This window comes from Sus scrofa, chromosome 2 (genome assembly GCF_054392235.1).
Source record: "Sus scrofa isolate SSC_HxYL_T2T_F1_AM1 chromosome 2, Sscrofa_HxYL_maternal_Yorkshire_Landrace_v2.0, whole genome shotgun sequence".
NCBI lineage: Eukaryota > Metazoa > Chordata > Mammalia > Artiodactyla > Suidae > Sus > Sus scrofa.
Window position 1 is genome coordinate 6,382,377 of NC_139384.1, and position 15,521 is coordinate 6,397,897.

The 15,521-nt window shown below is 52.4% G+C and overlaps 1 protein-coding gene across 4 annotated transcripts; it reads right to left on the reverse strand.

Annotated features, from left to right (window-relative positions):
* Positions 1–664: 664 nt before the first annotated feature.
* Positions 665–13,679, reverse strand: TSGA10IP (testis specific 10 interacting protein). Of its 4 annotated transcripts, XM_085010692.1 has the most exons (10): positions 13,297–13,679; positions 12,471–12,604; positions 11,673–12,364; positions 11,415–11,562; positions 9,637–9,775; positions 9,264–9,379; positions 8,853–9,023; positions 1,650–1,749; positions 1,325–1,449; positions 665–827 (listed from the first exon to the last, which is right to left on the reverse strand). In XM_085010692.1, the coding sequence occupies exons 1-10, from the start codon at positions 13,423–13,425 to the stop codon at positions 704–706; spliced, it is 1,878 nt and encodes a 625-aa protein (XP_084866818.1). In that variant the 5' UTR covers positions 13,426–13,679; the 3' UTR covers positions 665–703. The 4 variants fall into 4 exon arrangements, with proteins under 4 accessions (XP_084866818.1, XP_084866819.1, XP_084866821.1 ...); XM_085010693.1 differs by lacking the exons at positions 9,264–9,379; positions 9,637–9,775 and having other exon boundaries at positions 8,853–9,020; positions 13,297–13,460; XM_085010695.1 differs by lacking the exons at positions 9,264–9,379; positions 9,637–9,775 and having other exon boundaries at positions 13,297–13,460.
* Positions 13,680–15,521: the final 1,842 nt, after the last annotated feature.

Sequence of the window (15,521 nt, forward strand, 5' to 3'; positions counted from 1 at the left end):
GTGTGTGTGTGTGTGTGTGTGTGTGAGAGAGAGAGAGCGCGCTCGCGGGAGCTGCTGCTGCTTTTTTTTTTCCCTCTTGAGAGGAGCTCTAACTTGAAGTTGCTTGAAGCTAAAATCTCAGTTTACACAGGAATTCTCCTATGGCGCAGCGAGTTAAAGATCTAAAGATCCGGGACTGTCACTGGAGCGACTTGGGTCACTCCTGTGGCTTGGGTTCAATTCCTGACCCAGGAACTCTCGCATGCCACAGGCACAGCCAAATAAACAACAACAACAAAAACTCTGTTCACACAATCTCTCCATCCCTCCTGACACCCCTCACCTCCCAGTTGCCCCATCTGGAGGCCCATCTGTCTGTGATTATGCTCCCCTTTAAAGTTCCGCTTTCCTCCCCCCCAGAACTGGGAGGTCCCAAAGGCAGAAGCCATTCTGTCCTATTCACTCTTGACTTTCTAGGACCCAGCATTTCTAGGGCAAGTTGCCGCTGTTGCTCTTGGAGATGCCATGCTCACACCTCAGGAGCAGAGGCAGAGCTGTGCACAGGGAGGGGGCAGCCAGAACAGCCAGAGTTCCTCTGGGATGTGGGGAAAGCCTGCTGCAAACCCACCTGCCACCGCCAGCTCCCAACACGCAGCCCCTTCCCACCACCAGAAATCTCACACTATTTTCCACAAAGCATTTAATTTTATTTTTAATTTTAATCTTAGACACCAGACTCCTGGTCTGAGCTTGAGTTAGAGTGCTTATCAGGCTGGCTGCCGGTGGATCCTGTCTTCGTGGGGCTCTGAGAAGAGTCCTGCATTCTTGCCCCCACTGACCTGTGGCTCCTTAAAGACAAAAGACACCAAGAGGCCACTGGGCTCTACAGCTCTCTGTCCCTGTGCCCAAGAAGACATGGGCTGTTGGATGGGTGAGGCCATCATCACTGATGTTGTCGGGGCTCCTGTACTGTGTGACCCTGAGAAGTGATTACCCCTCCTCAAGCCTCAAAACCCCTGCTGTGCACCTAGTTGTTGGAAAGCATATGCGTATGTGGAGTGACTGGCCAGGCCCCAGCCCAGGGTGGGAACTTGGTGTGCGGTGCATTCCTGTGTCCTTGGGCACGGCCCTACCCCTCGGGTTCTTAGTTTCCGCACCGGAAGTAGGGAAAATAACCCTGGCCCTGCCTTCCTCTGCTCAAGCTGGACACGTCCTCCAGGTCAGGGAGTGGATGGGGCAGGTCTGAAGCCCAGATTCTGGGTGGATCCAGGGCCGGCAGACGCGGGGTGAGACCCTGTGGGGAGTGCTGGTGATGGTGCCCTTTCTCCCCGCAGTTGGGCCTCACCTGGGTTTCCTGGGGGCACCTTCTCTGTCCCCCTTTCCTGCCTCAGCCAGCAGCTGCTCCTCATCCAGTCCCAGTTCCGACAGCACCTGGGAGAAGCGCCGCGTCACCGTGAGCCGGGCATTGACCTGAGGAGAGAGAAGAGGGGTTCCCTCTCTTGACAGGGCTGCTGAGGACACCATGAGGCTCTGATTACACAGGGGTCCTGGGGCTTCCAGATGGGCGGCAGCCTTGGGGGGCCTGACTCAGGGGGCCCACTCCCACCCACTGGGCCAGTGAAAAGCTTGGTTCTCCGGAGCCCATGTGCTGACCCAGCTGCTGGCCTCACCTGCATGGCCTGCTGGAACAGGTAGGGCCGGGCCTGCACCCTGTGCTGGATGCCCTGCAACTCTGCCTGGTACTCAGCAAAGCGCTGTCGCTCCTGGCGCCTGCGGGGAGATGGGCCTCTGAGCAGCTAACCCTGGACACGCGTCACCCCCGCTCCTCGGCCCACTCGTTCTCACTAAGGACTTTCTGTTTCTGTCCTCCCACCCTTAGCTCTACAAAGCCGTTTCATTCCCATCCTTGCCCTGGCCTCCTCCCGAGGTCAGAGGGGCGGGAATTATCTGCCCCATCTTACCCACAACTTGCCAGAGACTCAAGAGGTTCGAGGGGCTTGCCCAGGGTTGCACAGCCGGGAAATGAAGGACTGAGCACATGCCCAAGTCTGCAGGTTGTGCCAGGCTCGCCTGTCCTCCCAGCTACCCCCAAGGGAGAGGGGCCTGCGCTGGCTTCCGAGAAACTGAGCCTTGGCTTGCACATTCCATCCACCCCCAGGAGGAGAAGCTGTGGCTGTGGCTTCAGGCAAGGTCCCACTCTGGGCTCTGGGTTCACTTTTCTTTTCTTTGTTTTGTTTTGTTTTGTTTTGCTTTTGCTTTTTAGGGCCGTATCCATGACATATTGAAGTTCCCAGGCTAGAGGTCTAATTGGAGCTACAGCTGCCGGCCTACACCACAGCCATAGCAGTGCAGGATCTGAGCCACATCTGTGACCTATACCACAGCTCATGGCAACGCCAGATCCTTAACCCACTGAACACCACCAGGGATTGAACCTGCAACCTCATGGTTCCTAGTCAGATTCATTTCCACTGTGTCACAGTGGGAACTCCCTGGATTCAGTTTTCTTCTCTGTGCTATAGCCAGGATTGGACAAGCTTGCCAGGATTGTCTGTGGGGTCTTTCTTTCTTTCTTTCTTCCTTTCTTTTTAGGGCCACATTTGCAGCACATGGGAGTTCCTAGGCTAGGGGTGGAATCGGAGCTGTGGCTGCCAGCCTACATCACAGCCACAGCAATGCCAGATCCAGGCACCTATTCTTAACCCACTGAGCGGGGCCAGGGATCGAACCCTCATCCTTATGGATACTAGTCCAGTTTGTTACCACTGAACCACATGAGAATCCCTTCTCTGTGGTTCTTATAAGCAGATAGCTTAGAAAATGGAACAGAGATGGAGTTCCTTTCAAGCGCAGCAGGTTGAAGATCCAGCATTGTTAGTGCTATGGCACAGGTTGCTGCTGTGACATGGGCTCAATCCCTAGCCTGGGAACTTCTGCATGCTACAGGGGCAGCCATATATATACACACACACACACACATACACACACATATATATAACATATATATGCATACACACATACACACACACACACACATATATATATATATGTTATATATAACTCAATGATAATTTGCTCCAGGTCAGACAGCTTGTAAAGGGAAAAGCAGTCCTGGTGAGTTAGTGCCCCAGCTAGGAACAGAAAATGGAACAGAGGATCTAAAGAAATGTGTTGCAGGGAGTTCCCATTATAGCTCAGTGGGTTAAGAACCCAACTAGTACCCATGAGGATGTGGGTTTGATCCCTGGCCTCACTTAGTGGGTTAAGAATCCAGCATTGCTGAGATCAGGAACAAGACAAGGATGTCCGCTCTCGCCACTACTCTTCAACATAGTTCTGGAAGTCCTAACCATAGCAATCAGAGAAGAAAAAGAAATCAAAGGAATCTAAATTGGAAATGAAGAAGTAAAACTATCCCTATTTGCAGATGACATGATACTATACCTAGAGAATCCTAAAGACTCTACCAGAAAACTGTTAGAGCTCATCCACGAATTTGGCAAAGTCGCAGGATACAAAGTCAATACACAGAAATAGACAGCATTTCTATACACTAACAATGAAAGAGCAGAAAGAGAAATTAGGGAAGCAATCCTGTTTACCATTGCATCCAAAAGAATAAAATACCTAGGAGTAAACCTACCTAAAGAAACAAAAAGACCTGTACTCTGAAAACTATAAGCCACTGATGAAAGAAATCAAAGATGACACCAATAGATGGAAAGATATACCATGCTGGTGGATTGGAAGAGTTAATATTACCAAGGCAATCTACAGATTCAATGCAATCCCTATAAAATTACCAAGGACATTTTTCACAGAACTTGAACAAAATAAAGTTTGTTTGGAAGCAGAAAAGACCCAGAATAGCCAAAGACATCCTGAAAAAGAAAAATGGAGCTAGAGGAATCAGGCTCCCGGGCTTCAGACTATACTACAAAGCAACAATCATCAAAACCGCATGGTACTGGCACAAAGACAGAAATACAGATCAGTGGAACAAGATAGAAAGCCCAGAATTAAACCCACGCACCTACAGCCAACTAATCTATGACAAAGGAGGCAAGAATATACAATGGAGAAATGATAGCTTGTCCAATAAGTGGTGCTGGGAAAACTGGACAGCCACATGGAAAAGAATGAAATGAGAACACTCCCTAACACCATACACAAAAATAAACTCCAAATGGATTAAAGACCTAGATATAAAACCAAACACTATAAAACTCTTAGAGGAAAACATAGGCCAAACACTCTCTGACATAAACGACAGCAACATCTTCTCAGATCCACCTCTCAGAGTAGTGACAACAAAAACAAAAATAAAAAAATGGGACCTAATCAAACTTAAGTTTCTGCACGCAAAGGAAACCCTAAACAACACAAAAAGACAACCCACGGAATGGGAGAAAATCTTTGCAAGTGAATCGACTGACAAGGGATTAATCTCCAAAATTTATAAACACCTTCTGCAGCTCCATACCAAAAAAACAAACAACCCCATCAAAAAATGGGCAGAAGATCTAAACAGACAGTTCTCCAAAGACATACAGATGGCCGAGAAACACATGAAAGGATGTTCAACATCACTCATTATTAGAGAGATGCAAGTCAAAACCACTCTGAGGTACCACCTTACACCAGCGAGAATGGCCATCATCAAAAAGTCTACAAACAATAAGTGCTGGAGAGGGGGTGGGGAAAAGGAACACTAGTACACTTTTGGTGGGATTGTAAATTGGTGCAACCACTGTGGAAAGCAGTATGGAGATTCCTCAGAAAACTAAATATAGAACTACCGTTCCTGGGCATCTACCCAGAGAAAACCACAACTCACAAAGACATACATACTCTGACGTTCATTGCAGCACTACTTGCAATAGCCAAAACATGGAAACAACCTAAATGTCCATCAACAAAGGAGTGGATCCAGAAGATGTGGTACATATACACAATGGAATATTACTCAGCCATTAAAAAGAACGAAATACCAGTGTTTTTTGCAACATGGATGGAACTAGAAACTATTATGCTAAGTGAAGTCAGCCATACAATGAGACACCAACATCAAATGCTTTCACTGACATGTGGAATCTGAAAAAAGGACAGAATGAACTTCTTTGCAGAACAGACTGCAAAGAAAGGGGCGGGGACAGGCTGACTCACAGACATTGAAAAACTTATGGTCTCCGGAGGAGACATTTTGGGGGGTGAGGGGATGTGCTTGGGCTGTGGGATGGAAATCCTGTGAAATCAGATTGTTATAATCATTATACAACTACAGATGTGATAAATGCATTTGAGTAATAATAATAAAAAAAAAAAAGAATCCAGCGTTGATGCAAGCTGCAGTGTAGGTCGCAGAAACGGCTCTGGTCCAGCATTCCTGTGGCCAAGACATAGGCCGGCAGCTGCAGCTCTGATTCAACCCCTCGCCTGGGAGCTTCCATATGCCCCAGGGGCAGCCCTTAAAAAAAAAAAAAAAAAAAGAATGAAAGAAACGTTTTGCAATAAGAACACATCTGAGGAGTTCCCGAGTGGTGCAACAAGATTGATGACGTCTCTTGCAATGCTGGCATGGAGATTTGATCCCCAGCCCATCACAGTGGGTTAAGGATCTGGCGTTCAGATCTGATCCCTGACCTGGGAATTCGATGTGCCATGGGGTGGCCAAAAAAGAAACACGTGTGTGTGTGCGCGCGCGCATGTGCGGGCCTGAAAAAGATCCAGTTTCCACTGGGGAAGCACAATCCCATTTACAAAAACCCATTTGTGCGCTTGTTGAAAATCTGTTTAACAAGCTGAGCCTCCTGGCAGTGAGAGGGGCCCTCTGGTCACACCACACGTGGGACTGGGCCTCCTTTTGTGGAACACATGAGAGAGGCCAAGGAGTGTGGTGGCAGCACCCATGGACAGGAAAGGGGCAGGGACAGGCGGACTCCAAGACTCGTGCTGGGCCTCCTGGAAAAACACTGTCTTGCTGGGCCTGGCCCCTTGGCTGTGTAGGGAAGGAGCATTCCTCATTCAAGAAAAAATGGAGTTCCCATCATGGCTCAGTGGTTAACGAATCCGACTAGGAACCATGAGGTTGCAGGTTCGAGCCCTGGCCTCGCTCAGGGGGTTAAAGATCCAGTGTTGCCTCGAGCTGTGGTGTAGGTAGCAGACACAGCTTGGATCCCGTGTTGCTGTGGCTCTGGTGTAGGCAGGTGGCTACAGCTCCGATTTGACCCCTAGCCTGGGAACCTCCACATGCCACAGGAGCGGCCCTAGAAAAGGCAAAAAGAAAAAAAAAAAAAAAAAAGAAGAAGACACCATGGCCAGGACCTGAAGCCACCGCAAAAAGGAGCGTTCGTCGCTCAAGAGGGAGTTTGCAGCAGTTACAGGAGAAGGGGTGGAGGAGCATCCGCCGCATTCAGTCTCCATCTGGTCCGTGGTGCCGCGTGTGGTTTTCCTGCCTCGTGCTCGACGCTGTTTCTGTTAGAATGGAGAGAGAGCCCACGTCTTGGAGCTCCAGGCGAGAAAGGAGGTGGTGTCCATGGACATCAGCCCTGTCCATCACGTGGGAGTAAAAAGAAGGCACGTAGCCTCCCTACCACGGGGCACCATCTTTTGCGCCCACCCTCCTGGGCAGGACATGGTCTCCCGTGCAGCTGAGACAGCAATGTTCACGGGCTGGAAGGGCCAAGAGACCCCGAGGGAAGTACCTGCTCCCAAGGAAAAATGAAAGGGGTTTGAAACACTCCTCTCACTGACATCTGCCATTGGAGTCTTACACTTCCCGCCTTGTGAAAAACCAATGAACCTCATAGCAGTGATGGATCCTTAACCCACTCAGCGAGGCCAAGGATTGAACCTGAAACCTCATGGTTCCTAGTCGGATTCGTTAACCACTGAGCCACGACGGGAACTTCCCTGGTGCACTTTAGCTGAGGACCAGGTGTTGGAGCAGTGGAGGAGGGTGGCTGAATGGCTGCCTGGGTTGGAATCCCAGCTTTGCCACTCACTTGTGACCTTTGACGAATTATTCAAGCTCTCAGAGCCTGACTTTCCTCATCTGTAAAATTATGGCAGTGGGGCTAATATCCAAGGAGTCTTAAAAAAATGCTTTTAAATATGAATTTGACTTTTTTTTTTTGGCCACACCCGTGGCATGCAGAAGTTCCCAGGCCGGGGTCAAACCTGAACTGCAGCGGCCACCAAGCCACATGAGTGCCAATGCTGGATCCTTAACCCGCAGGACCACCACAGAGCTCCAATTTTTCTTTTTTAAGGGCCGCACTTCGGCATATGGAGGTTCCAGGCTAGGGGTCAAATCAGAGCTACACCTGTCAGCCTATACACAGCCACAGCAACACCAGATCCGAGCCACATCTGTGACCTACACCACAGCTCGTGGCAACGCCGGATCCTTAACCCACTGAGTGAGATCAGGGATCAAACCCTCAACCTCATGGTTCCTAGTCAGATTAATTTACACTGCGCCACAATGGGGACCCCTCCCCTCAGAGTCTTATTCCGCTCTGCATTGTCCCTTCTTTGCTTCATCTGCTCCCCCCTAGAGTGGAAGCTCCATGTAGGGTTGGCCAGGGCTGCAGCCCGGGCTGCACAAACCAGGAGCGTGCCTGAGTATGCTGACTGCTTGCCCACACCAGCTCTGTCCTTCACCTGCATTAATCACTCAATCCCCTCCAAAGCCGTAAAATACAGGTCCTATCATTACCATCCCCCTTTTATAATGAAGAAACTGAACACAGAGAGGGTAAGTCACTTGCTTAAAGCCACACAGCTATGAAGTGCTGGAGCCACAACACTGAAGGCAGCTGAAATAATGGGTTTTTTGGGTGTTTATTTTTGGTTTTTTTTTTTTTTGCCTTTTAAGGTCACACTTCGGCATATGGAGGTTCCAGGCTAGGGGTCAAATCAGAGCTACACCTGTCAGCCTATACCACAGCCACACCAACACCAGATCCGAGCCACATCTGTGACCTACACCACAGCTCGTGGCAACGCCGGATCCTTAACCCACTGAGCGAGGTCAGGGATCAAACCCGCATCCTCATGGATGCTAGTCAGATTAGTTTCTGCTGGACCACGATGGGAACTCTGTGCTTTTTTTTTTTTTTTAATCAAAATATGGGAAGAAAATGAAACAGGTGACTCTTTCCTCACCTGACCGTGAACAATGGCTGTCCCCAGGAGCAGGACCGTAGCCACTATTCACATTCTCCATGAACAATTTCTGTAATTTTTTTTTTTTTTGGTCTTTTTGCCTTTTTCTAGGGCCGCTCCCGTGGCATATGGAGGTTCCCAGGCTAGAAGTCTAATTGGAGTTTTAGCTGCCGGCCTACACCACAGCCACAGCCACACCAGATCCCAGCCATGCTTGCAACCTACACCATAGCTCATGGTAATGCCAGATCCTTAACCCACTGAGTGAAGCCCGGGATCGAAACTGCAACTTCATGGTTCCTAGTCTGATTCATTAACCACTGAGCCATGAACAGAACTCCCTCTGTAATATTTGCATCTCTTTTTTCTTTTTTTTTTTTTTAGCCACTTCTGCGGCACAAGGAAGCTCCCGAGCCATTTTTATACTGGGCATGCCTGGCATTTGAAATCAGAAAACAATATTGAAAATGTGATCATGCAGGCAGAACATTTTAAACTTGAGCTTTCGACAGCTGCAGGGACCGTTATCATTAGGGTGAACTTGGCAAAGCCCCTTCTCCTCCCTGGTCTTCATCTAAAGTGGCCTGGCCTGCCTGCCATCGGAGGGAAGGTGAGGGCAAGATCTCCTTGGTTCTTTGCTCTGACACTTAGCACCGCCCCCTGCCCTCTCCCTGCCAGGCCCCTGGCAGCCCCGGGCCTCCTACCTCAGCTCCTCCAGCTTGCGCTGGGCAGCTCCTGGCCCCCGGCTCCCTCTGGGCGCATAGGCTGCCAGGCAGCGAGCCACCTGCTGCTGTACCCGCTGCTCCCGGGCCCGCCGCAGCTCGGCCTGCTGCAGCTCTTCCAGCTGTTGCCTCTCCCAGGCCTGCAGTAGGCTTCTTGGGTGGAAAGAGCAAAGGGAGAGGGGGGGGAGAAGACTGCCGGGCAGGGGAGGGCCGGGGGCAGGGGGTGGGGGTTGTGGTGGAAGTCGGCCAGGATGCAGGCTGCCCCTGGGGGCTCAGCCCTCAGGCCCAGCTCAAGGCCTTTCCCTACTCTTCCCAGAAGCCTCCTGCCTACCCCAGCCAGCGGTGGACCCCACCTCTGAACATCCTCAGCCTCGGGGAGCTCAGCGCACGCACCCCTGACCTCGCCTGCGCCAACTTCTCCTTGCGAAGAACGAAGCATCTCTCCTTAGGGGAGGGGCCAGATCTTTCTTCTCTCTGACCCCTGAACCTGGTAGGGGCTGGGGCAACGCCTGCTGGTTTGAGGGACAGACAGATGGACAAATGGATGGGAAGGAGAAACAAAGGGTGATGGGACCAATGGGTGGATGAAGGGGTGGATGAAAGGTGTGGATGGCTGAAGAGTCAGCAGCTTGATCCACCGGGAACATTCTTTCCCCAGAGCTGATGGTCAGCTCCTCCTGTCAATCGGGTCTTGGCTCCAAGGTCAGGGAGAGTGAGACCCCAGCACCCCAACGACCTCCCAGGGAATTTCCAACTCTAACTGTACATTTCGTGCATTTCTTTGCTCATCATCCTTCTTCCCGAGTAGAACGTAAGTCTGGTGAGAGCAGCGTTCCTTGTCTGTCCTCTGCACCACCAATATGTCGCCAGCAACTAGAACAGTGCCTACCCTAGACGGAAACTCACTGTTGGTGAGTTCACGGCCAGGTAGAAAGATGGACAGAGAGATAAGGAGGTGGATGCGGAATGCACTGAGCATATACTTATTGAGCGCCTCCTATGCACCAGGTCCTTTTAGGGCAGCAGATAGGGGCTGTGATCAAAAAGACCGGGCACCTTCCTTCAAGAGCCCGCAATCTGCACATGGGGAAGGACAGACAGCCCAGCACCTTGATGCAATGTGGACGGGCAAGACCTATGATGGAGGCCAGTGCAGGGGAGAGCTTCCTGGAGGGGCACCTGACTCTGGAGTTGAAAGACAGATCTGGGTCAGCTGGGCTCATGAGGGAGGGGGCCATTCTAGGGGAGGAGGGAGAGCCTGGGGCATCCCGGTCACTCTGACCCCCTGGTGTGGGTGGGAGACAGGAGCTTCCTTATCAAGGAACCTGGGCTTTGTCCCAAGGCCATTGGGAAGCATGGAAAGAGCTCAAGCAGGAATGACAGGGTAGGAAAGAATTAACAGGCACAACCAGAACGCTGAAAGAATTTCATCTCCACTTAGAACTGGTCACCAAGGCCCACTGAGCCAGCCTCCAAATATCTTTTTTTTTTTTTTCAGGGCCCCACCCACAGCATATGGAAGCTCCCAGGCTTGGGAGGGGTTGAATCAGAGCTGCAGCAACATGGGATCCAAGCCATGTCTGTGACCTACACTGCAGTTCACGGCAATGATGGATCCTTAACCCACCAGGTGAGGCCAGGGATTGAACCTGCATCCTCATGTATACTAGTCAGGTTTGTTACCGGTGAGCCACAACTGGAACTCTCCCAAATATCTTTCAAATAAATCCCCTCTCTTTACTCACATGGCCTCCTGGGTCAGACCCTTAGCATTCCTCACCTAGACATTGCCCCCAGCCCCCAGCCCCAGCATTCCTCTCTGCTCCCACTGTCTCTGGCTCAAGCCATAAGTATAGTAATGATTTTTTTTTTTTTTGTCTTTTTGCTATTTCTTGGGCCGCTCCCGCGGCATATGGAGGTTCCCAGGCTAGGGGTCCAATCGGAGCTGTAGCCACCAGCCTATGCCAGAGCCACAGCAACGCAGGATCCGAGCCGAGTCTGCAACCTACACCACAGCTCACGGCAACGCCGGATCGTTAACCCACTGAGCAAGGGCAGGGATAGAACCCGCAACCTCATGGTTCCTAGTCGGATTCGTTAACCACTGCGCCACGACGGGAACTCCTATAGTAATGATTTAACTCTTCTGCCACTCTTGCTGTTTTGCCATTCTGTCTCCTCTTCCAGCCAACCTTGAGCTTCTAAAGGCTGAAGCCAAGTCTTTTAACCTTTATATCCTAGGAACCCACGAGCAGATACCCGACATAGGTTGCATTAATCATTTAGCTAATAGACTGTGAATGGTTAGAAGGTAGGAAATGAATGAAAAGTGACCTGTGTCAGTTAACAGTCAGCCAAGCAGAGAGATGGATGGATGGGTGGGTGGATGGGTGGGTGGGTGGGTAGACAGATGATTGGATGATGAGAAAGTGTGGTGAATGGGTAAATGAAGGAATGAATGAGAGGATGAATGACTGTCTTGGAGAACCAGCTCCTCCTCTAGTCCGTGAACTTCACTCCCATGCTCCTTCTCCTTCACCTCACCTGGTGGCCTCCTGTCGTTTGTGGAAGGTGCGGTTGGGGAAGTTGGCAAACAGGAAAGTCTCATCATCTCGCAAGGTGTGGGCCTTCCCACTCCAGCTGGAGGCCTGAACAGCTGTCCGCAGAGCCTTCCAGGGCTGTTTTCTGAGGCCTGTCCACAGAGGGACAAGTCAGGGACTGTCCCTTCAGACAATCCCACCCACACCGGGACCCCTCTTCCTGCAACTGCGTGGGGAGCCCGGGCATCGAGCTCCTGCTCACCACAGTCCAACTCCTGCTGCCACTGCCTCCGCAGCCTCTCCAGGTCCCGCAGACCCTCCGGCTCCTGGGCCCTTGGCTTCCTCCTCTGCGGTCCTCGGAGGCTGTTGGTACTGGGGCTGCCCGCCTGGCACTGCAGTTGGTGCTCGTCTGAGGTCTCCTCACCGGAATTCTGCCCCTTCCTTCGAGAACCAGCCCTCCTTCTTGGGGGGGTCCTGGGCTCCCCCTCTTCAGCCTCCTCTGCAAACTGCTCCTCCTCCAAGATCGCCCCCCTCCTGAGGAGCTGGGGCAGTTCCCCAGGGCTCAGACCCCTCTTGGCCTCCTCAGCACCTGGGCCTTCCAGCTCAGCGGCCTCCTCAGACTCCAGGGCCCATTCTGAGCCGCACTCCCCAGGGGGCTCCCGCGCCTGGCCCGCCCCTTTGCCTGGGGGCCCGAGGAGGCCGCTGCAGGCCCTGGGCTGCTGTCTCTTCTCCAGGCTGGGCACCTCCGTCTTCCAGCAGAAGTCATGAGCCTCCGGGAGGCTGGCCGCCGACGAGTGCCTGGCCCTGGGCCGGGTGACCCCTGGGGGCGAGGGCAGGCCTTGGTGGCCAGGGGCCGAGGCGGAGCCAGGCTGAAGCAGAGCCTGGCCGTCTTCGGTGAAGCTCTCCCAGGCCCACTGGAAGGGGAAGGAGGGTTTCCGAGGAGAGTGGAGGAGACTGAGGAGGGAGAGGGCAGGGGCGGCCGTCACGGTCGAGGTCCGCACACCTGCCCCCAGCGGGGCCTGGTGCCCAGCATCCCCTCCAACCCCTCCACACGGCTTACTCCTCGGCCTCAGCAGAGCCTTGGCTTTTCTTGTTCCGGCCCCTGAGCCTCCGGTCCTTCTTCGTCGTCTGCCCTGCACTCTGAGACCTCTGCGGCTGGTCCCGAATTTTATGATCACCGCTCCCAAGACCCCCCTGGGCGAAGACGGGAGAGGAAGCCGAGCTCCAGGCAGCTCCCCCAGGGGACCCTCCTCCTGTGCACCCTGGCTGGCCTCTCTGGGCCCTTGCTACCGCTGCAACTGACTGATTGCGACCTGAGTTATTAATATTCAAGTAGCAACAGCTGCTATGCACTGAGCACCTACTGGGTGCTCATTTAACCTTCCCAAGGACCCGATGAGGTATCTGCGCTCTCGCCCCATCATGCAGAGAACACTGGGGCCCAGAGAGGTGAAATTGCCTGACTAAGGTCACAGAGCCAGTTAAGTGGAGCCGGGACCTGAACGTGCTGAGTCTGTCCCCAGAGCCCAGAATTGTCACCGTTGCACTGTATTGCCTCTGGGCCCTGGACAGCTCTTTTGAACGCCCTGTGGGGCCCTGGACTTGCTAAGCCAAGCTGGAAAATACTCATTATCTTTCTGGAAATGCTGATCCCGAAAATGCTCCAGCAGAAGCCTGGGAGTCATCCTTGGGCGTCACCCTCATCTTCAGCCCAGCCCTAAGCCACCCCATAGTTCCTGCCTGCCTCAGGCCTCCCTGCCTCTCACCTGGGCCTCAGCTCCAGTCTTATGGCCTCTCAGGGGCCTCCCCCAGCCCTGGCTTCCCCCAGCCCTGAGAGCCAGCCTGCCTCTGGGCAGTTGGTGGCCCTCCCACAGGGCTTCCCTCACCTGCTCAGCTTGTGTGATCCTGGAGAGAAGCTGGAGCAGACCTGCAGCCGTTCCGGGAGCCTGGAGCCGTGTGTCCGGCCCTGGTCTCCTGGAGGTGGTCCTCACCAGCGGTTGGTGGGCGTTTAACATAGCGGTGTCCTGCCCCCTCCCCCACCCCACCCGCCAATGTTGGAACTGCCTGTCCCACCCTCGCTATGGCAACCAGCCTCAGCCAGTCCCGAAGGCCCTGACCAAAAGCAGGTCAGGAAGGGTATGTAAAGCCAGCTTCCCTCTAGCGAGGAGAGTTCAGCAGGATCCTGAGGAATAGCCCAGGCCTGGGAGTCCAGTGATCCGGGGTCAAGTCCTGCCTCTGCTCCTGACTCCGCAGGATGCCCCATCGACCTAGTATAATTTCCCTGCCTTTGCCCGGCCTGTCTTTCTCCATCTATCCATCAAAGGGATCTCAGGACTCTCTGTCTCAAAGGGACCCCACACTCCATGGGGATGGCCAGATGGGGCCCAAGGGGTCCCTTGCCCTCGGCCTGCTGCCTGGCTGCCCCTCAGCCCCCGCTGAGGCCATGCAGGAGCCAAACTGAACTCTCACTACAAGATCTTGTTCAAGCCACTTACACTCCTAGGCCCTAATGGGGTGGAAAGGGCCAGGAAGTTGAACACCATGTCCAGGAAGAAGGCAGTGGGCCAACCAGGGCCCAGAGGAGACTCTGGAGAGAGTAAGAGCATTCACAGCTTATCCCAAACTTCCAAGCATCACCAAAAAGCCTTAACATGGTAAATCCCCATGGGACCCCTGGAGCTGACCACCACAACCAGCAAGGTAGGGACATGGTTCAGAGCTGAGACCCTGGAGATGGAGTAGCCTGGCATGGCCTCTCAGCAGCTCCCTGACCTTGGGCAAGTCACTTCCGCCTCTGCAAAAAGGGACCCACGGCCCCATCCTGTAGGTTTGTTGCAAGGATTACATGAAATCACAAAGGCAACACAGTCAGTCAATGTTAAAACTGCTAATAATAACGGACGGCTCATGGGAGGCAGCAGAGAGCAGCAGGTAGGAGCACAGAGGAGGCACTAGGGTTCAAGTCCCAGCTCCCCCACCTGCCATGACCCTTCTTGGTGCCCCTGTTTCCTCATGGGCAGCGTGGGCTGGTTTTGAAAGTGTCCACCTCCTAGGACCGTGGTAAGGATGAAATCAGTTAATATCTACACACATGCATGGAGCTGTGGGCTCGTCACAACTGCTATGCGAGAGTTATTTTTAATTAGCCAACAGGCGGGGAGGGGGCTGGACAGCGAGATGCTTTTAGACGTAAATCCTAGCAGGGGTTCCCGTCGTGGCTCAGCAGTTAGCAAACCTGACTAGCATCCATGAGGACAAGGATTCGCTCCCTGGCCTCACTCAGCGGGTTAAGGATCCAGCGTTGCCATGAGCTGTAGTGTAGGTTGGTGGCATCGGCTCCAATTAGACTCCTAGCCTGGGAACCTCCATATACCAACAACACACACACAAAAAAAAAAAAAAAGAAAGAAAGAAAGAAGGAAAGAAAGAAAGAAAGAAAGAGAAGAAGTAAATCCTAGCAGATGCCCCGATGGGCATGATTTTCTCTGAGCTTTTTTTGGGGGGAGGCGGGAGGAGAGGAAGGCCAGCTTTATTTCTAAATGATTTGAACCCTGGAGAGATGCACCATTTCTCCAAACTGTTCTGCAGGGAAAATAAGTCTAAATGCAACAGTGTGTGTATAGTTCATCCAATGGAAGAAAACCAGCTAAATCAGGCCTGTTCAATTCCCTACTGGACCATTTTCCATTACAGAAAGAACACAGACGAGATGAAACCAACCAGCAAAAATGCCAACTAGGAATACTTCAATGCATTAAGGAGCTGCACATCAGCTGTATCTCCAGGATACCATCGTTTTTTATTCTCCAAAAGTAATTTACTTCAGGAGTTCCCCTTGCGGCACAGCGGAAACAAATCCAACTAGGAACCATGAGGTTTTGGGTTCGATCCCTGGCCTTGCTCAGTGGGTTAAGAATCCAGTGTTGCCGTGAGCTGTGGTGTAGGTCACAGATGCGGCTCGGATCTGGTGTGGCTGTGGCTGTAGCCTAGGCCGGCAGCTACAGTTCTGATTTGACCCCTAGCCTGGGAACCTCCATATGCTGCGGGTGCAGCCTAAAAAGACAAAAGACAAAAAAAAAAAAAAAAAAAAAAAAAAAAAAAAAGAAAGTAA